General features: G+C 39.1%; 1 protein-coding gene across 1 annotated transcript in view; it reads right to left on the bottom strand.

Moving 5' to 3' along the window:
- Positions 1-22,714, bottom strand: part of LOC109992877 (uncharacterized) — a 59,984-nt gene that overhangs the window by 14,614 nt on the left and 22,656 nt on the right. Inside the window, exon 2 of the mRNA XM_020645648.2 lies at positions 3,545-3,649. Within this exon, the coding sequence (XP_020501304.2) occupies positions 3,545-3,649 (105 nt within the window). The remainder of the gene's footprint in view (positions 1-3,544; positions 3,650-22,714) is intronic.

Here is a 22,714-nt window from a genome sequence, read left to right as displayed (position 1 = left end):
GTTTATCTGTCTGTCAGCAATTATTTATCTGCACTCTGTGTAAGTAATATTGTGTGTGTGTGTGCGCGTGTGTATTTGCGTGCGTGTGTTTGTGTGTGTGCATGTGTGTTCTTTGCTATATATTTATGTGTGTTTACTAAGTCAGCCAGTGTCAGCTTTAGTACAGTCCAGACCAGCTTAATTCAGTTACTGAGCTCTGTCTGCAAGCTCAAGATACTGATATTGTGTGGGTGTGGATGTGTGTGTGTTTGTGTTGGTGGTGTAAAAAAAAAAAACATACCAGTGGGTTCCTATCACACACAGACACCAGCGAATAGATAGACGGACTAAAAAAGATGGACGGATAAAAAACAAAGGGAGGGGCAAGAAGATGGACGCAAGGCTTTTTTTAAGCTTGCAGGGTAGCATCAGCTTTTTAAACATGGCAAAGAAAAGGATATAAAAACCACAAACTAGTGCTTTGACAATAATCACTAATTTAAATCAAACCTTCATGAAACTGTCAGTGAAAACAGGCAGCGTCAGAAGCTTCAAAACATGCTAACTCTTTTTGCAATAACTACATCATTTGAATTTAAATGTATCAAAATGTGAAATTAATCAAGGAAAGCCTATTTGATTTTCCTTTTAAGTGCAAGTTGTTCTTTACATTGGGTCAAAGACACACTGAGACCATGTTCCATGAAACAGCTTTTTCTACGGCTATAAATGTGTGACCTTTCCACAGCGTCTTTAAAATGTCAAGGCATATGTTCCTTTAATGTTACACGCAGCCAATGAAAAGAAAGGTTTGATCGTATGACTTGGACATCATAGCCGAGCTGAGCACTTTACGATTTAAGATTACTAATCTTACCTTTCCTGAAGGCAGAGATTGATCTGCTGTTAAGATTGATTATTTTTTGTTGGGAAATTAACCTAAAATGACTCTTCTAGCAGCTTTATTTGTGCAAGCAACTCAAGTTTAAAATCAGTTTGCTAATTTAATCTGAACGAAGCTCCAAAGTGAAGAGGTTTATTTGCACTTGTGTTGCTAATGGGACTCGTGCACCAGGTGAAAACCGCTAAACCTTACCAAGGAAAGGCTCTACACATTGATATACCCGACAGCCTTTTAGTATGAGGCTGGTGACATTTGGTATTTTAAAAGGCAGAGTTTTGAATTAACAGGGTTTTTAAGAATAAACAGCAAGGAAAAGAGAATTTGTAGACAAAGGGCAACTAATTAAATCTGATGTGGATACAAACACTCAACAAATTAATCTGAGAGCCGGCAAGTGAACCTCATACTCATTGTTTCCTTTTGGATCAGAAAGAGCCAAATCAAATGAACAGACCATGACACAACAAATGAGGTGTCACCATCCCGCTTCGTACAGATCTCACTGTATAAATTATATATTCAATTAGGAACACATTTCCCCTCTTGCAGCAGTAATAAAGGATAAACCGTGCATGCTTTTTCCCCCCAGTGTGAATCTTTGCATCCATCATAAGCAGCAGAGCATCGAGCGCGTTGACGGAGCCTCTCTGCAAACCGCTTAATTTTTTTTTTAAGATGATGGACCGTGACTGACCATGAACCAAAAGACGGGCAGCTTTGCTTGCTGTGTGTGCAGGCTCAAAAATATTACTGCTGGGAAATCCATTTCCTGCAAGTGTTGCAGTCTCGACACAATATGCCCTAAATGCTCTGCATCCTCAAGTAAACCTAATAACTCTGACGCACAGCTAACTGTGAAAATATTATGCCTCTCTCGTCGCTCGCAAATGAACAAATGATAATTGCAGTAAATACATTCCTCCCAGCACCTATAATTTTGTATACAGCTGCAAGTTCTCAGAGTCCCTTTCTCATCACATTATGGATCAACAAACTCTGTTTAATTTAGGCTGAAAATAAAAGTATGATGAGCAAAAACAGAAAGAATATCATAGAGATGTGACAAGTCTTTTCTATTTTTTAGATAATCAGAGTACATTATTGATAGCGTGTATGTTATTATCTAATACGTGCTATTGATTTGAACCTAGAACGATGCCTTAAAAAACCACTTGGTAGTAATGAGAGCAGTGTAATAAGATTTTCTGAAGGGATTAAATAGAGCTTTATAGATCTACTTATTTTAGGATTAGGACAGAGGAGACAATAAAGATAAATCTACATGGGTATGAGGATGCAGAAGAACAGCTAATCTTAAGATATTGAGTCAGAAATCATAAAAAAAACCAGACTGAATGTCTGTTTCTCTGCAAAGCCATCAAACTAAATAGCTGAGGAATCACATCTCTTCATCATATTGATGCAAAAATCCTTTACAAATCCAATATTACCATGTTGCAGTTCTGCTCATTGATTTGCAATGTTTCCCACAATGATAGCATTTGATAGCACTCCCAGGATTGTTAAATAAAAAGCTGATATTAATTAAGTGAAACATGGCAAAGGATTGTATTAACTTTTTAATAGTTTTAATCTGTTGTCATCCTTCCCTTTCGCATCTCCCAATGCACAGTAAGTTAAAGACATTTACGAAATGGTTGCCTTAGGTAATGTTTTCATTTGTGTTAAAACTCTGCTATAATCGAGTCCTTTTTAATTACAAAGTCATTAATTACTTTATTCCTTTTGGGTATGTTTGTGTGATTAGGGGGTAGGTTCACATGGGGTTGGGTGTGAGAGTGATTGTTTAAAGCACTTTTATAGAGTGCATCAAATCTAGAGTCTTACTGACTGAGTTATATTTTACTCATTTCCTTATTCTGTTTTACAATTATTGCAAATCCAGGCGCAGACCAAGTCTGGTAGCTGGGGAGGTGACAGCACACTTCCTGAGCGCTGCTGAAGTACCCTTGAGCAAGGCCCCGAACACCCCCCCCCCCCCCCATTGCTATTGCTTCCCATAGAAAGAGACAAGTTAAAGGCAACTAGCAGAGAAGTCTTCGATATGAAATAAAAATGTAAAACACTTTGACTCTCAGAGAAGTTCCTGAGTTACAAGTTGTGTTTAAGCTATTTTATTGCTATATTTTTAGCATAGTGGACTTCAGAGTCAATGGTGCCCATGGAAAGTCACACTAAATCTAAAAAATATGTGTAAACTCTCCAATAATGACTTCTGAGATTGCTGACAGAAATTGAAGTAGTAGGCTGCTAAGATTTGTTTGAGTGCAAGCTTATCCTGTGTTCCAAGGGTCCTCTGTTCATTAACATTTTAAGCCGTTTACGAGGGCTATCTTTGCTGGTCCAATCCAAAATAACTATAGTAGATAGATGTGTCAAAATCAGGTTAAAGAGTATAAATTGTATTCTCTTGACAAAATAATCAATGGAAGTTTTTTTTTATCGTGGCCATAAGAGCTGATATTGTTGTGTGTTCCTGTGATTGTGTCTACCACAGTTTGTGTATCAGAAACCAGAGAAAGAGTGCTGGTTGTGGCCCTGGGATGAAATAAATCCATGACCTTGGTTAGGGGGGTTTCATGTGTTGTGTGGCAGGATAAAGCAGACCCCTGGGTGCCTTGTTAGGGTGGTGTGACTCACCTGCTTGTGGTGGTGGTCGTAGGAGTTGATGTGGTTGTCGTACTGTTGGTGTCTCAAGTACTGCTTATTGCACAGTTCGCAGTAAAGGCTGGAGTCTCCCTCCTCCTGTAGATGGATGGGTAGGAAAAAAAAGGACAAAAGGAAGAGAAATGTGTTAGGGTCAGAATAGGAGATCTCACTTTTTGTGTTGAGCGTCTTTGTGGTGATCTTGAGAATGATTGTATCATTAACAAGATAAATGGCTCTTCATTTTCACCCAGAATTTATTTAACAAGATCAGTTTTTACTCATTTCTTATGTCCTCAAGCCCTTTGTAGGTTTTATTTTTGAGCTGGAAAAGGGTTCTGTAGAAAAACTGCAAGCTGAAATGAAATGAGGAGAAAGTGTCTGATGAAGTTTTCATATACCAAATTGAAAACCTGTAGCTCTTAGAATCTGCCCAATATGTATTTTCTAGACCATAATAGTCGAGTAAACAAATGTCTCTGTCGAAACTAAAATGTTCTTGTAAAAGTCACCAGTCTCATTCAGCCGTAAACACACACTTGAATTTCATTGCTATCATCAGACTAGGTCATGCTTGTTTTATGACATGCTCTGATGTGACACAACAATAATATTTTAACCATGATGTATGTATTTTCTGATTCAGAAAATTAGGAAAATGCTGTTCATGTCCCTATCCTCTTTTTTTTCACAATGCAATTGTGTTATTTACACCCTATGAAGACATCTGGTCTTATAAACAGTACGGTACAGAGCTGCCATTTGAAATGATGACGGTTGCAGATGTATTTATTAAATGTTGGTGGTTATCATGTCGGCTGGTCTTAACTGTAAACACGGAAAAGTGTGTGTCTTAAAGTTCCTAGTGTGTAAGTAGGAGTGGGTGATTGAGTGGGTGAGGGAGTGGTACAGTCAGAGTCAGTATGGGTCATAAAATGCACTAAAGGGAATTGTTTATTTATCATAATCAAGCTCTTAATTTGTTACCTACCATATTTTGTGTGTGTGTGTGTGTTTGTGTGTGTGTGTGTGTGCGTGTGCGTGTGCGTGTGCGTGCGCGTGTGCGTGTGCGTGTGTGTGTGCGTGTGCGCTCTTATAGTGGTTGTCATGTGGAGTGATGCTGTCTCTATAGCTTCCAATGGCTAATGGGCCTTTCAATCACAACTATTGATCAGGAATCTGAGTGTCTGAGCCACCGCACACACACATAACACTGATGCACGCACAAACATACACTCAAATCTTACTGAGCCCATGGCTTTTAGTAGAGCAGTGTGACGGACATTCACAGATGTAAAAATGCAGGATTTTACTCTTGGGCTTCTGCAGACACACACACACGCACACACGCTCTCTCTCACATCACACACATGCACACACGATCACACACACACACAAACACACACTCTCCATTAATGGAAGATTGATTTATCTTTAAAAGTAGGGAACATTCAATCTCTGACATGACCTTCAGTGGAGGTCTGTGCGCTGTGTGTGTGTGTGTGTGTCTGTGTGTGTGTGTTACAGTTTACATAAGTTGTACGTTTTAAACTTTTTGTGTTTTCAGAATGGGAGTGTTGAAGGTTTCCTGAGCTCTGCGGCTGTAAGGAGACAGTCTGAATGAAGGGAGAGAGACAGAGAGACAGCAGTGAGCAAGTCAAGCGTACAATGTGACAGAGAACAGATGGAGACAAACAGACTGACAGTGACATAAGCGGAGGGGAAATGCACACAACCTTGTTTAATCCCTTACGGTCCCAGAACAGCCGCCATCCTCGACCATTACCGCCAGGATCTCCTGCTTCAGTCAGCATTAGCTCAGCACACAAGTGATTACTGCAGCTACCGTAATCCCATTAAGTAACAAATCTATGTTGCATTATTCTATTACAGAACAAAACATCACATTTACATTATTTAATCAAAGACGGCATTGGTTTGCATTATGTCATTAAAGACATCGTTGGGCTGCATTAGCTCGCTGAAGATGGGTTTTGGTGTCCATTAAACATGGGGCCTGGATGGCTTGGAAATTGCTGCTCAGTAAACTCAAAAATTAAAACACATTGCACTTCAGGAGCTTTTGGTACACTGCATCACAACAACAAAAAAGAGGATCTCTTGTTGCCATGGGGAAAAAAATAATTCATGTTATTTTTGTATTTAAACTGAGGGAGAATGTTCCTGGAAGAGAAGACATTTTCTGACCCACAGTGAGAATTCATTTTTTAAAACCCACAGGACATACTCTTAGATACCTCCCAAAGCTGATCCAGATGTGTGTTGCATAAACTTCACAAACTATTTTTTAGATTTAAGTTTATAACACGTCACATTTTTTAATGATTTGGTTCTATATCAATGTTGCAGGCTTCTACAACTGCATTCTTCAGAGTTCATTTTAGGGCTTTCAATTGATCTTTTACTTTGACAATTCAATTGTCATCATTCATCATTTACTGGTTCCAGAAGTGAAGATCTTTGTTTCTAAAATTTGGTATTACTATAAAGAGGAACAAGAAACAGTCAAATGAAAATGGAACTAGGAACTTGTGAATTGTTTTGCAATTGTAGACTAGATCATTGGTTTACATTGCTGGAGGGTGCCTGAGTTCTCAGGGGTGGCGGGAGGCTCTCTCCCTTCCATGTGGGCCCTGGGGGGGCTCAGCTTTTCTTACATGTATCAAGTAAGGGGGCTCCCAGGAAAAAAAGGCTGGGAATCACTGAACTAGACCATAAATTTAAAAAGAAAAAGCATTAAAAGGGTGGATTTATTATGTATAACATCCTTAGTTCCATCCTTAATAAATCATGACTATTTTGAAATAGTCTATCAAAATCCAGACTCACTATGAACAGGTTTTGGACTATCTTTAACATTATAGAAACTGAAAAGGAGAATAAAGAAGATGAAACTAGATGATTGACAAGAGTGTATTTGTGTTAGCTGTTGCTGTTGGTTCACAAGATTCTCCCTGATTGCTCTGAACAAAGAAAACAGATGAGCTGCTGGAGAACAATGCATTTTTTAAGCTGTTGCAACACAATTTAGAAATATCTTGGAAAACATAAAAAGGTTGATTTAAGAAACATAGTTTACTTTTTTTTTTTTTAAATGTGACATATTTTGTGTGATGCCAAAGCCTGCGAAATCTGAAGACTTAAATGTTGAATTAGTAGGCTCTCATGGCTGTAGGTTAGAAAGTGTTTTCCTGTGTAAGAGTTGTGTTGCCTAACTTTAACCAAACTGACTCTTTCATTGTTTTTTGTTGAGCACGTTACCTGTTCTTTTCTGTGTACTGTAGCTACTGATCAATTGATTTAACCGCAGTCCTTTATTTTATTTATTTATTTTTTTAGATTTTTGACATTTTTTCTTACATATGATTGGCATTAGAAACTGTTGACTATTGGGCACCTGAAAACCGTTGCCTTTATACAAATCTATTGGACACAGAGCAACAGCAGCAAGGGAGTTGTTTTCATGACTGACCAAATCAAAGGTCAACAATCACGTCTCTTAACTCTGTCTTCACCAACTACTGAGAAAATTCCCGTCTCTGCAGCCCTGTGAAGGTTTTTGCACCACTTTTCCACTTGTTTACTTCACATCTCTGTCGTTTGATGGAGGTAGTTCAGCACAAATTTGTCTGATTTGTTGGTGGAAACTACAGCTCTTGTTCGGTTTGAAAAACAAGACAGTGATCTGTAAGAGGCTAAAATGTGCTTAGAGCTGCAGAGCTAGTTGTTAACACCCAATTAGCAGAAGTTGGTGCCTCATTTTAACTTTGTGTTTTATTTTCTACTGGAGACAGAGGGAAAAAAACATGATAAAAGCTGAGGGGGGAAAACGTCAAATAATCAAATTTTTTAATATGTCTGGCTCAACTCAATATCTTGAAATGTATTACTTTAGCTGAAACAAAGCTGTCGGCTGTAACTAATTTGATTTTGGAAGTCGTGTAAATGGCTTGATAAGTCTGAAGTGTGAAGACTTGAGAAGTGAAGCTCCTCTCCGGCTTTTTTTCCCAGCCTTGCACGCTTGCCGAGCAGCTCCTGTAAATGACTTCTCTTACTGACAGATCTCCTTTCCTCCATCTCCCTCAGGGTTATGTTCTTTCTCTGAGCTTGTACTTTCTTAACACTAATGACTAACTGCATCCAGTGTGTAGAAAGATGTTTTTTTTATCATGTGCAGAGGTTATGTTGGGCCATTTTTAATCTTTCGACAAAAGTGAGAAAACTGACCAAAATTGTTGGTCATTTTCTGAAGCTGTTGTGTGGCAGATTGATCACAGGGTTGCTTCAAAAACTAAGGACAAGGTCACAACCATTTCTGAAGCGTACTGTGATAGAAAATAGAAAAATTAGTAGACATCTGCAAATATCTGCGAAATGTGTGTAAAGAAAAACACAGTTAGAGATTAAATCTGTAGGAAGGCACTGCAGCATTTGTCCCCTCCTACGATGCGAGATAAACTTTAAAAATGTTGTTTAATCTAGAATTCCTTGCATATTTTTGAGCAAATTTGTATTGCAGCTTGTGCTCAGCAGCTTTCAGCAATAAAATCAGATTAGTGAGGATGGTGAGAAAGTAGCCAGAACGATCATTGGGAGAAACTGACTCAACCTTTGGCAAGCATATGGCCAGTAAATCTGAGTGAACGGGTTAGCCCCTTGGAGGATGCTGCGAGGCCTCTGGGTGACATTTTAGAGTGCCAATACCTAAGATTAAAATAATATGGGACTGCTTTATCCCTGCTGCATTGTAACTGCTTCATTTGCAGACAAAACGATGGAGCTTTGTATCTACCTGAGAGTGTCATATTTTCCACTGACAATCAACTTTTATTGGACTATATGGAGCTATTGCTTCTCTAGCTATTACTTGTGTTTTTATCTTTTTATTCCATGCTGTTTAATTTTCTGTGTGTTTTATTGTTTTATTTAATTGTTTTTTATTATAGTTTTTTTTTGCATTGCATTGCATTGAATTGCATTGCAAATCCTGCCCAGAAACAAACAACAAAAATCCTTCTGGGACAATAAGGATTTAAATTAAAATGGGAATGAAGTGAAATGAAGTGAAATGAAGTGTGTGTGTGTGTGTGTGTGTGTGTGTGTGTGTGTGTGTGTGTTTCATGCCAACATCCACAAAACAATCAGAATGAGTGCATTTCTCTAATTGAAAGGAAGGAAAACAAATAGTTGACCTTCCTGCCACTGGCTAGAGTCTATTATATTATATTATATTATATTATATTATATTATATTATATTACAATACATAGAGGGGAATAGGGTTGTGTTATTAGCTCCACAGATATCTGGATTTACAAATTTCAAAGATCAACAAACCATCACTATCATCTATTGGTAGGGAACTGACTTAAGACCATATTCAAGAGGTGAACGTCTTCTCCTGGTTAAAATATTCCGTTTAAAGTAACTTTTTTTTTACAAGTAGTCATGGGGCTGCTTTACAGTAATGAATGGAAAGATATGTCAATTTATTATCTTCATAAATATTTCCCTGATGCCTAAATTACAACTGCTACATTACAACATGATGTTTATTTTCTGAATTATGTTATGTTCAAGTAAAGAAACTGAAATTTAAAAAACAAAAAAAGACTTTAAGCTAGGTATGCAGTAGGGCGTGGTGGAAATGTGTTGTCATGGCAACCTGTCAACCAGGTCAGAGACTTATAAAGGCATGCTCCATCCTCTTGAAGTCACTTGAAATGGCAAATTAAGTCAGTTCTGGCTCCAAGTGCTAAATTTGCATTGGCCAGAATGCAATATTTGAGGCTTTAAATTGGCTTTTACCAATGCAGATGTAAAAAAGAAAACCATTTGAAAGGAAATGAGCAAGTGTTATTCATTGATTTTCTCTCTGTAGGTCACGGTTATTGTTCTGCAGGGTCTGTTAATCAGGCAAATGTTGGTTTGTGAACAGTGAGACAGTTTGTCCACTTGGATCCACCTGGAAACTTAAGCATGTTGTGATGGAGAATATCTGGTAGCTTGTTCACAATCTATTTTAAATTATAGAAAATTGAATGAGCTTCAGAGCAATACAAGAGTAAATACTGACTCAGCAGCAGTCAAAACATGTTCGGTTGATTGTTTCAGAAGGATGCACATCCCATTTTTAATGTGAAGGACATCTGCATCTTGTTCTTCTGCAGTTTAAAGGCACTTATTGACATTTCTTTGTGAATAACCTGACTTATTTATGAAATGTAACGTAACAACGAGAAAAACCGAGAGAACATTCAGTGCAAAATATAAGTCTATAAAATGGCAGCTACACATAATATATTGGCTCACAGTTTCTTGTTCCCTTTTCAAGAAGGAAATACATTTCTACTAAATTTATTAATTATCGACACGATTTTCTATTTTTAAAGATTTTAATGATAAAATGGAAATGTAACTACTCTTCGATGATGAAGTAAGGATATGGCATTGGGTTGCAGGGAGACTGAAAACAAAGAAAAAAACATTCTATGAAAGGCCCAGATAAACAATTTAAAACTACTGTGGGGAACTTTCATTTTGTGCTGACTTTGGGAACCCCTGTGGTTAAAGCGATTAGATTGACGCGTTTGCTGATCTTGTCCTTTATGTGTAAACCTTGTTTTCTTCTTCTTCCGTTTAAGATATTTCACTCACTGTGAATCTTTTCTGTGGAAACTCAAAACAAAGGCACTTCTGGTTTGCATAATGCTAATCACTTTATTTGACAGCAACCTGAAGCAGGGGGAACAGGCATTCACAGTACTAAATAGAAATTGTCAATCTTGTCACTGATGGTATTGTTTGCTTTCAGGTCATATGAAGGCATCACATTTCATTTCAGTCTGTTTCATAACATGCTAAAAACTCCTGACAGTATTTGAATCACAAGCTTTGTAATTATAGAACATATAATTAAGGGCAACAGCAGAAGATTTAAACGTATAATAAGTAGAATTTTATGTCAATATTTTACATTAAAATATCTAAATTAATAAAAAAATTAACTGAGCCTATACTATATTTGTTTTTGTTGGGTACTTACATGAACTCAAATATTTCCAACAGTTATCAAAGCTAGAGCAATCCGTTATGTCATAGTTGTAACGGGACGTTTCTTGTCGAGGCGGCCGCCATTATGAGCCGCCATGACAGACAGAATGTTTATTGTTGCCTTGGAAACACCTCCTGTTACGTCATAGACCGCTACATAAGGAAGTGGGAGTTGCTACTGAAAGCTGCCGTACTGTTCCTGTATGTGCTGCTGTGATAAAAACGTCAGGTAAATTATACTCGGATACATCGTTTCGCCCATTTCTCTTTACTACGTCAACGTGGAGTAGAGTAGCAGAGAGAACTCCCATGATTCCCCGTCAGCCTCGACCTCATCTTTTGTTGTTGTAGTATTGATTGAGAGCCCTCTGGCGACGGAATCTAAATATTGTATCTTTAACAGATAAGTAATCTGTTTATTATGAAATGATTACCTGTTTATAGCTATAATACAAGAAAGACAATTTACTTCACATGCTAACTGTCTATTGATATATTCTCACACTAACTTATATTAACAGAAAATCTTCACAGGAAACTGTGGCTGCTTTTCAACTCTTTTCCTGCTCTCTCAGCCGTTGGAGTTGCATCATTTCAGCTCGCCAAAACAACTTTCCAGTGTGTACGCACAGGGGACCTCCTGCATCACTTCACATTTAATAAAATGTTGTCAGAGCGTGCTGGTAGAGGCAGATCTGTGCGCTGAGGGACTGACACAAAGCAAGGCCGAGGCTCAGGCTGCAGCACCTTGAGCCGGGACAATAAAGGCTGAGGAGGCTGGACGTGTCTGAGCTCCAGCTGCCCAATGTGCTGCAGTGAGGCTTACTCTGGACTGCTACTATTTTTTTTTTTAAGGATTTTGTTGCTTACACAAGCACTAGAGGAGTGTGTGGAGCAGCTGGTAGCAGAGGTTCTCTCAAACGCAACTTAAGCAGATAGAAGCAAGATATGTTTTTATCATCAAATGACTGGCTTGTACCAGTTTCTGTAAGATGACACCACCCAGTCCGTTTACACGATGTCGTTTTCAAGACATGGAAGCATCATGGTGGAAACTGGATCAAATTAGGCAGAGTAAGCTTTTTGTCAACATCGTTGCATTCATCATTATCATTATTTAGTTACTCTCTTTGTGCCCAGGTGCTTTTATAAATGACGATTCTTCCTCTGGTTATTTTTCCCAGAATTTAGAGTATACACAGTTAAATCTTTGAGGGAAACCAGGGCGCAGCAATAAATAAAGAATACATGACTTCATGGCAGGACAGTGAATCCACATCTCAATAACTTCATGATGAACATTATGTAGCCTCTAACTAAACATTAAAAGTTAGTACGTTAACTAATGTGGGCGTAATGCTAATTAAAATTGACTATTTTTAACATGAAAACATTTTTAGTACAGCTTTAATTGTGACGCTCAAATGTCTTTTGACCGTATATTACTGTAACAAAAGCCATGCTAATGAGTGAAGTATATTTGAGATGTTAGGCTATATTCTCTGTTATAAAATGGATCTTTCAATGGTGAATGCTTTTAATTCATAACTGGGTTGTGGTTCCGTCTATCTCATGTCTTCACTTCAGGGTAGGCTATATAAGAAGCAGATCTACAGTCTGTGAAGGAAATGGACAAGTATAATGATCACTTAGAACATTTCTACAGTCTTACAAAATGCAAAGGGAAAGATGTTTTGATGTAGCAATATTTGTCATACAGTCTAGCATCATAAATAGAGAACACAGCGTACTTGAAAAAAGTGTGTTACGGGTCAAGAATGGATGTGTGTATCTCCGTCTGTCATAAGAGGGGGTCTGCTCTTGACTTTCCAGCTCACTTAAAAGGAGGACAACTTCTTCAGAGCCACTCTGGTTGCAGAGTCTCAAACACAAAGGAAGAAGTCATGTGTGCATGTTGGCTGAAGCCAAAAGACGTGAGAGATGAAACATGTGGCGGAGCCTCTGGCTTCATATCAGTAATGCAGGATGCATATTGATGCATCTTTTACAAAGTTGCGTGTTGTGTAAAGAGCACAATGATGAGCAACGTCTGGAACGTGGCTGCTGTGTGCGAACACATTTAAACTAATCCTGACTTGTATTTTTTCACAACAGAGAAGAACATCTTATATAATGCCGATGTTGGATTTTGACTTTAGATGTAAAGTTTTTGTATTAACATCTAAACCTGCCTTAAGGAGTGCTTGCTTTTGAAAATCATCTTTCATCTCCATTTATGGCTCAAACTTTTCAAACTGGCTTCTGTCAGCTATGTGGCTGCTTTCCTGTTTCCATCCAGTTCTTTGTCCTTTCAGGGCCTGGCTGATTACTATAAGCTAACTGAATTATCCTGATGGGACTTGACTTCATTTAGAGTCTTGATTGAGCTCTAACAGGAACCAGATAACTGCCACAACATCAACAGTTCTGTGGCACAACCTTTAACCATATGAATAGAAAGCAATATCCAAACAAAAATCTATCATTAACAATTGCTTGCAAGTCTAAATACGGACTGAAATATGATAGCTATAGCTTTAATAGAAACATTATGCTTACATACTAGTGTAGGACATTATTCTTTAAAAGATTTGGTGAGGAAAAAGGTGGAAAAAGAAAAGAAAATAAGGTCTATGCAAAATGCAAGCCTTGGCATCTGTTAAAATAATTGGTGAATAGTCCAGCAGCTTTGTCAAAAATTCCACTTATTACATATTTATAATCAAATTATTAAAATCAGTAGCGTTTTGATGGTGTTGTGCATTAATTTTCAAGATTCAGTGAGATTTTTGGCTCATGAAACATCCCTTCTCCTTGCCTGGTCAACTGTGCAGCAGCCAATACATTCACAACTTCTTGCAGCCAATTTAATATTTTTAGTGCCAAATAATATTTTGGATCACAACCGTTGTATCAAACTAAGGTGGGCTACCTCCTAGAGCGCCAGTAGACCCGGCAGACTTCAAAGTCAGAATTAGCACACACACTAACATGCATGTATGCATATGCACAGCCTGCCGCCCACCCTCACAGATACACACTCTCACTGAAACTCTCCCTGAGTCTTGATGGCGAATATTTCATGCCTCATTTGTCTGAGTGTCTGAACAACAGAAAGCGAGAGAGACAGAGTGATAAAAACTAATGACAGAGACAGGACGAGAGAGGATGAATAATAGAAAGAAAAGATGAGAGGGAGCCGAATAATAAAAAAGAGAAGATGAGACTGTGGAGGGAGAATGGGTGTTGAAGTAATGATGCAGGGATAACATCCTCCTTATTGTCTCTGCAGCTCCCTCTGTGTCCCCTATCTATGTCTTCTTCTCCTTTTGTCTCTCCTCTAAGCCTCTCCATATCTCTGTCTTTCTTTGTCGGCCTCATCTTTCAAGTTGTTTCATCATCGTCACGGCCGAGTCAAAAATCTCTCCGAGTCTGTTTTTTCTGCTCTTGAACCGAGACCACTAAGGGTGTCGTGTGGCTAAAACCCGAGGATGGATTACTAAATTGGCCATACCTTACGTGTCAGTGAAAGAGACACAAAACAAACAAAGGGGAGACAAAGGAGCAACGGAGAGTCAAAGCAACAAAAAAAGGGACAAAAAAACTAAAGCAATACGTTTTCCACAGATACACAAAATGAGCTATGAGTGACACTAAGCCATTACAAGAGAGAGATGCTACAAAACTACAGTAGTGCAAAATTGATTCAATAAGATTCAAAATGACAACAAATGCATGCAATTCAACATCAAAGTGATCCAAAATGGCCACGAAGGCATATAGAATGACTAGAAAAAGATGCGAAACAACTTCTTAGCTCAAGTGATTTTTGAAGTCACTGAGAGGTGCAACTCAACAAAAAGAAAACTGCAAATAGACACAAATTGAAGAAAAAAAACGGAACGCAAAACAACCACATAGTAACAATAAAATAACAAAAAAATAAAAGCAAAGGATGCAAAATGCATATAGACACAAAACAACCATACAGTGAGGCAAAGGGACCACGAAAAGACACTAAGTCCTCGCAAAGACTTTCAATGTAACAGAAAAGATTTAAAATGCAATGAAAGATGGCGCAAACTGATGACAAAAGTACCCCAAAGTGAAACATGGTAACCTAAAAGATGCTCAAAATGTATACAAAAACACACAAAATAACGTTGTTGTGAAGCAAAGTGACTAAAAAGTGGTCACAAAGAGATACATTAACTCTTAGGACACAACAGTAATGACAATGACAAACTGAGATACACTAAACAACCACACAAGCAAAGTGACCACAAAAAGATGGAAAAGTTCTTGGAAGAGAGCGAAAAACTAGAACACATGAAGCAACATGAATACAACTGCTTAATGACCACAGAGACAAAATGTGCACAGAAAGAGATGTAGAACAACAAACAAACAAAAAGCACAAAACAACTTCAGCGTGGAAAAAAGTGAAAGATGCAAAATGTGTTCAGGGGAGCGAAATTGAAAACAAGGCAAAATAAAATGTTTAAGATTAACATCCACCTCAAATAGATTCAAACCGGCTGAACAGTGAAGAAATTAAGCCAAGAGACGAGGATTGACTAATTAATACAAAATGTATTTGAAGACACAACATGACCGCAGTGAAACAAAATGACCTCAAAGAATCACAAATCATTTTAAAAAGTGCTCCAAAATAGCCAAAAGGTCATTTATTCTGACAAAAAGACACAACATACCCGGACTTTAAAGCAACATGAGCAGAGGGGGATGCCGAAAGATTACAAAGAGAAACAGAAGCTTGATGGCAACCGAAAGATGCTTAAGGACCCAATCCAACACAATCAGGTGCTTTTTGCGTCTGGCTCATCTAGTGCATCTGTTTTTTTGGGGGGGGGTTTTTGCAGGAGGGGGTTGGGGGCTTTAAGTATGTCTGTGTCCAGGGGGCGTCTATGTTCACATCTGATTTTCTCACCTGTCTACAGAACCAGAGTCGGACTCCCAGCAGCAGGAGGTCCTCTTGCATCTTCATTTAAAATTCAGATCGTGTCCTGGTAGATCCCAGACAGGAATCACCTTCACATATCTGTTACATCAACCATTTTATACTGAATCTCAAATATAACACAGCAAAAAAAGAGTATGTAGGCACCTTTTTCTCTCAGCTAATTTACAGCATGCTGAATCGTATGTTTGAAACTGACTCTGCCCATCTCAAGGGAGGTCCTTAGGCTTCATGTTACATTTCTTTAACTTTTGAAACTGGCCTTAATTAACACCCCGCAGGCATCATCAGCTGCTCCTCTTCATCAGGACTCTGCATTTTATGGTTCTGTTAGTTTAAATAATTTAATCGCAAATAAGCTGAAGAATGAGGAAACACGTCAAAGGTTCAGCGGAGGAGGAAATGAGTTGCGTGTCTGAAGAACAAGTTCCTTTGATAGGAGCGTGACATCCCCGAATCCTGACTCCTTTCTTCTCTGACCCTCCCCTTTCCTCCTCCCCATCCTCCTCCTCCTCTGCTCTCTCATTATGTGCTGCTTTAATTAGCCCGTCTGATTCGGCGACTGGACTTCAGAGAGACGGCGAGAGAGAGAGAGGAAGATAGAGAGATGGAGACAGGGAGGGAGGAGGGGGAAAGGAGAGAGATAAAGGACGGAGTAAAGAGGGTTTTTGAAGTCGACAGTGTACTTTGTGGGTTAATTACGCAGGCTTTCCTCCCACTTCTCTTCCGCCTTCACTTTTTTCTTTTGTGAAAGATGAATATATGAGGATGGAGGGGTGCTGGACTGAAATATTCATGTTATGGATCAGATAAGAGTGCATACCATATGATATGATGTCTCCTAAAACAACCAGAATTGATGTTGTCCCTTGTACTTATTTTGCCCTTTTTGTCTTCTTTCAACTCATTAATCACATTCGTCCTGTTGTTGAATTGACTGTGGAGCTGAGTGAGCGATAGTTTAAAAAACAAATATCCAAAGAAGTCTTTCCTAAGTTACATTTATGAAAGTTTGGAACAACTCAAAAAATTAAAACACTGAAATAAAAGTATAAATTACTTAACAAGTTTATTATCAGTACACACACAAGTACACATTTATCAACTCAAGTCATTAAAAACTGTGTACATATACTCATACACAGTAGGTTGGCACTCCAAGTTGACAGTAGTCAAGAAAAAAAGGGCGAAACTGACCTGAGGAAGAGAATATGTTTTTACGGTCGAGTATCCAAGTATGATTAACAATATGTTTTTATCACAGCAGCACATACAACAACATTACGGCAGCTTTCAGGGGCAGTTCCCGCTTCCTTATGTAGCAGCCTTTGAGTAAACATACGTTATTTCCACGGCAACAATAAACATGTCTGGTCTATTATGACAGCTCTGTAATGGTGGCCGACGCGACAAGCCGCGTCCCATTACAACTTCAGAATGACAGATTCCTCTGACTTTGATAACTGTTGGAAATATTTGATGTAATGTAAGTACTCAACAAAAATAAATCCTGTATACTTTTCGTTTTTTTAAATTTGGGCGGCAGTAGCTCAGTCCGTAGGGACTTGGGTTGGGAACCGGTCACTGTGCGGACCATAATATGGAAGTTGGTCTGGGAGCTGGAGAGGTGCCTGGACACGCTTCCTGTTCATGCATGTGTGTGAGAAGCATGTGCCTAAAATAACAGTGTACTACCAGAATTTCCCCTCTGGGATTAATAAATAAAGTATATCAAATAACATAGGTTTAATCAAATTTTATTTTATTTTAAGTCATACATTTATTTAAGTCATACATTTATTTAAGTCATACATTTATTTAAGTCATACATTTCACTATCACACCTTTTACCTTTCTTGCTATTCATATTACTGAAGCTGAAATGTCTGTGAACACCTGCAGGTCAATAGTGGATCTTGGGGTATCACCTTTGCCCAAATATGGAATTTGGCATTGGAAATGTTTACAGTTTAAAAGTGTTAACATATAATCTTTTGTGTCCTATGTAAAGGGATGGTTGTATCATGTGTATATTTTCAGGTATTTTTGTTGGACAAACAACGAAACTACGCTTTAGGAAATGTTGTTTTGGGCATTTTTCACTGTTTTGTTGACCACAAAATGATTCCCTCAAATATCAAACAGTCAGCAGATAAATTACTAAAACAGTTTCAAAGATAGTGTGTTTCCGTACCAGTGACTTAGGTCTGAAAACATTTGTATCAGCCTTCTGACACCATATGTGTTAGACTCCTTTGTGTACGTGTTGTTGTTGTTGTGCCTCAGCTTGCTCCCACACGAGCCGGATACAGGCCAGATTTCAAAGTTGTGCTCAATGCCAACTTCTTTTAAGGGTAATTATACTACTCAGTGTGAGCTATTATTACAAGACAATATGGGCAGTCATATATCCAGCCGCTTGAAGAAATGAAACCAAGATTTGTTTTTGTTGTTTTGACATTTAACCTTTATGCTAAAAAATACTGATGACTCTCTTCTGATGTTCTTTTTTTTGGTACACCTTAAAAAAAAAAAGTACTGCCAAAACTTCACAATGAACTGAAAAGATAAGATAAAAAAGTACTGTCCTTTCTATTTTTCAGTTTAATTAGTCGTTTATATGATGACACACTGGTTGGTAGCCACAGCTTCTATAGTTTGCTGACTCAGATATTTTGACTTTAACAGCATAGAACAATAGGTGTTACTGACATTATTAATTATGTCTGCATTAAGAAAAGCATCCTAGTAAGCCAGAAATGTGAGCCAGCATGCACCTCAGTCCTGCATTAAAACACCTTATAGAATGCATCCATCATTTCATGATTTATTCAAAATTAAAGGATAAGATATTTTAAGTCTGTTGAAATTAGCAAAATATGACTTTTTTCATCGGCTAATCTGCTGTTATAATAATCTTTAAATGGGAATTAAGGAATGCACAATAAGTGAAACTCAGTGATCAGACACATCTGCAGGCTGAGGTTTTATGAGCTCTGGCAGGTACAATTTCTTAATCAGTTTTGACCTTTTTAAACATTTGCCTCTTTTAAATAGCTCTAGAAGGAGGTGAGAACTTTGTCGCCCCAACCCCTGTTTAGACATGTTTCCTTCTGTCCTAATTACCACTCACAACTGTTTAAGTCGAATGGGTACGGTGTAAAACAACAACATGGAGTTGTGCCATTGCAGTTGAGAAACTTTCATAAGCAAACTATATGGCTGCTAAGTCTGCTATTTCTTCCAAATCAGAAGAACCAGACTAGTTATGATGCATAAATGTGTCATGCAAAATGTCTGGGTTTTGTGTTAAATTGAAGTCATATGAATTAGATGTTTGATTTAGTCACCAAGTCCAGAGCTCACGTTTTCTTTTCACCTTTTATTGGTTGTAGTTATGTTCTATTCACACTGAGGTGATATGGTTTACTCCGGGTAATAACAGCCCTTGTAAAAGGCAACTCAACAGAATCTTGGCTTGCTCCAGGAATGACATGAAACCAAGTTGCCTAAACTGATGAGCTATGTGGTTCTGTCTTCAGCTGGAAGAGATCCCGCATTGCTCTTGCACTGCAGAGAAGTCCAAGACCCCTTTTCTGCTGTTTCTGTCAGCATAAAAACAAAGGTTCCTCTTTGTTAGTCCTCTGTATATCAACATTAAGGAAGCCTTGTCACAATCACAATGACAAGCCTTCCGTGGTTCCAGCTTCTGAGTCTGTGAATGTGTTGAAAAGTCCTTTAGTCCGTACTCTGGGTCAAGCTGCCAGATGATCTGCTGAATTCAACATTTCTCATGATGCAACTTGATAGCATCTTTTGTAAGACCCTCCCTGCAGAGAACTGCCCACTTTCTGTCTTTCATTCTCCCCTCTCCGCTGTGTTAACAATGTTTTCTTTCCGAATCCACGCTGACATAATACTGATGACATTACCAGCGTTCTTTTCTAGGACTACAGGTTTACAGATTCAGTTTTGAGATTCATTTTGAGAGGCACTCTTGCATGTTAGTGCACCTCGATTGTGTGGTGATGTTTCCATGAATCTGGCACTTTAAGAAGTCGCACTAAGTCTACAACAACGTGATGAAAACGAGACAGGCATATTGACATTAATATTGCATCAATTTCAGGAGTGTTTGCCATGTTGTTTCGTGAAGACGACCAACATCCTGGCCAAACAGTCTGATCTTATGAATAAACATAGTTCTCACTCACACACACACACACACACACACACACACACACACACACTCTCTGTCTGCCTGCAGTGCAACCCTCATCACTAAGGCCTCATTGCAGGGCTCATCCTTCACTATTATAGCAGTTATTTCATGTTAGACTGAGAGTTTATTACTCACACTGGATGAAGATTTGGATGGATTCTAATGGAGAGAGAGGCCAAGCATCACCTTCACCAACACTTTTTATCTAAATATATGAGAGGCAGGCTGCTCTGAAATCAGCCAGTGGGTCTGCAGTACCCCCCCCCCCCCCCCCCCCCCCCCCCCCCCCCCCCCCCCCCACCTCTGCTTTACAGTCGATATTGTAAAGGCTTTTATCCTGCAGTCTACACAACCTGGAAATCATAGAGGACCACTCTGATTGAAGATGCAGATTAAAATGCATTTGAGCGGCGACTTTGATTAAATGTTGTCAGTATTATTGACTTCAAAAATGTTTCAAGTGTGGCGGGTGAGGACCTTGGCAAACCGCGGAACACCGGTGCCGAGTGGATGCAGCATTGATGTGCATGCTAGTATATTGGAGAGTAAATGTGTGTGTGTGTGTGTGTGTGTGTTTGTGTGTGTGTGTGTGTGTGTGTGTGGGTGTGTGTGTGTGTGTGAGATGTAGCAGGGAAGTATCTGCAGCCAGAGGGCCAGATGGAGACAAATGGATGATCTTTCAAGACAACAGCCCTCCAATTAACACACAGACACTCTCACAAATCACCCTCACACGCCCCACATCCACACACTCGTGCAAAGCAAACACTCTCACACAACTACATAAGCCATATACACACTCGCGCTGATTTTATGTAGGGACACACACTTTAAGTACCGTGCATATATGGAGTTACATAAACACACACAGAGCTGAGTGTGGCAGCGACAGATCCTGTCTTGGCCTCATTTCCTAAAAAAAAAAAAGTCACGGCAAATTGCGCAACAGTCACGTACATACTGGTTCTGAAATGACCAGTAAGTCATTAAAGAACATTTTGAGATATATTAAATTATCTTTTAATATTACATATTCAATTCAGTTTAGATATGTAACATTTGAGTCAATTAAAAGTTGCCTTCTTCGTTTGACCTTGAGAATGGTCTAAAACATAACACAGTTCATCAGGCGCAAATATCACTGAAAAATGCGTCTGCATATTTTATGATACTTCTTTACCTCTTCATTCATAAAGCAACCCAACTAAATATACAAACGATTTTCTGATTAATTGTTTCTTGACTAATGCAGTCATGGAATATGTATTTTTTGTTGACAACAGTTCAAATACCTCCCGCCTGAAAGGATTCATCTAATTACACTTTATTTCAGTAATGTATGGTGCTGCTCTGATGACAGGTCGCTGAAACGACTTCTACTTTACCTTTTTATTTTTATTTTCATTTAGCTTTCTCAAAAGCGCCCGTGTTTCATCACATGTGCCTCGCGTTAACTCAAACTGTAACAGAACAAAAGTTATACAAAGTTATTACCTGCCTCCCTTAAGCACCACATGTGTATACATCTCAGTCTATATCATTGAATAATCACTACATGTTGGTATTGTTAAAATTACTACAGGGAAACTTGTTGGCAGGGAATATTTCTCAGATACAACAACATTATTTATACTCTCCCGTATGTCTGAGGGGAAACGTAATCCAATAAAAGTTTTCCATGATATGTCTGTCTGAAAACGTAATTGTACCATCTTATATCTCTTTAGCGTGAGGAGGAAGCGTCTGATTAAGTGTCGGATACGTCAGTATTCGGCCCGAGGTTTTATGGATTTCTTTGGACCCTGCAGCGTGACCAGGAATAACGATTTTGGATCGCAGCTTCAAGCGCCGGCTCTGGACGGGTTAGCGCTGCTTGTAGTTACACGGCCCTGTCTTTAACCTCCAGCTCCTTCCTCCCTCTCCTCCTCTTCCCCCACGCTTTCCTCCTCCCTCAAGCAGAGAGAGCCGGCATCCGCCTGGACTGCGCCGAGCGAAGATAGTGTGACCAGGAAGAGGCTTAGTTTCACTTACTACCCCCAACCTTTCCTGCACATTTAATAAAGTGACTTTTTTGTTGAACCTGAACTCTTCCTCATTGCATTCAGGGGGCTGAGGTTACCTCCACAAATACACACTTTTATAGACGAGTGCCCTATCAGAACACACACACGAACACACACATTCTCCAGGCAGATACACCAATCAGCCCATGACACTGTATCAGCGTCAGACATACATCTACAGGCTTAGTTAGGATTAGACCAAACACACACACACACACACACACACACACACACACACACACACACACACACACACACAACACACACTCTGCAGATATCCACTCGCATCCAAACAAACACACATAGATGCTGGTATTATACACACATCCTCTGTCCAACGGCCTCACACACACACACACACACACACACACACACACACACACACACACACACACACGCACACACACATACACACACACACAAACACACACAAACACTCACACATACAGGCACTGTGTTTCTCATTATCATGCATAGTGGTAGTGGTTGCATTGATTTCCACTCTGTCTTAAACTTAGCCCACACAACGTGCATTTCAGTGTGTGTGTGTGTGTGTGTGTGTGTGTGTGTGTGTGTGTGTGTGTGTGAGAGAGAGAGAGAGAGAGTGTGCTTGTGTGACTCTGTGTGTGTGTGGTCAGCTTGGCAGAGCTTCTCCAGGCTGAGTGAAGATTATGGCTCAGAGATTTTTCACTTCTCCTCCCTTTTCTCCTCCTTGCTCTTTCACTCCCCCCCCCCCCCCCCCCCCCCCACACACACACACACATTCACACACAAACACACACACACTCGAACTCCCTCTTCTACTGTCTCTTTATTGCTGTTCAC

The sequence above is a fragment of the Labrus bergylta genome, chromosome 10 (assembly GCF_963930695.1).
Source record: "Labrus bergylta chromosome 10, fLabBer1.1, whole genome shotgun sequence".
In the NCBI taxonomy this organism is placed as follows: Eukaryota; Metazoa; Chordata; class Actinopteri; order Labriformes; family Labridae; genus Labrus; species Labrus bergylta.
Note: the sequence above shows the minus strand (reverse complement) of the source record. Positions and strands in the feature narration are given on the sequence as shown.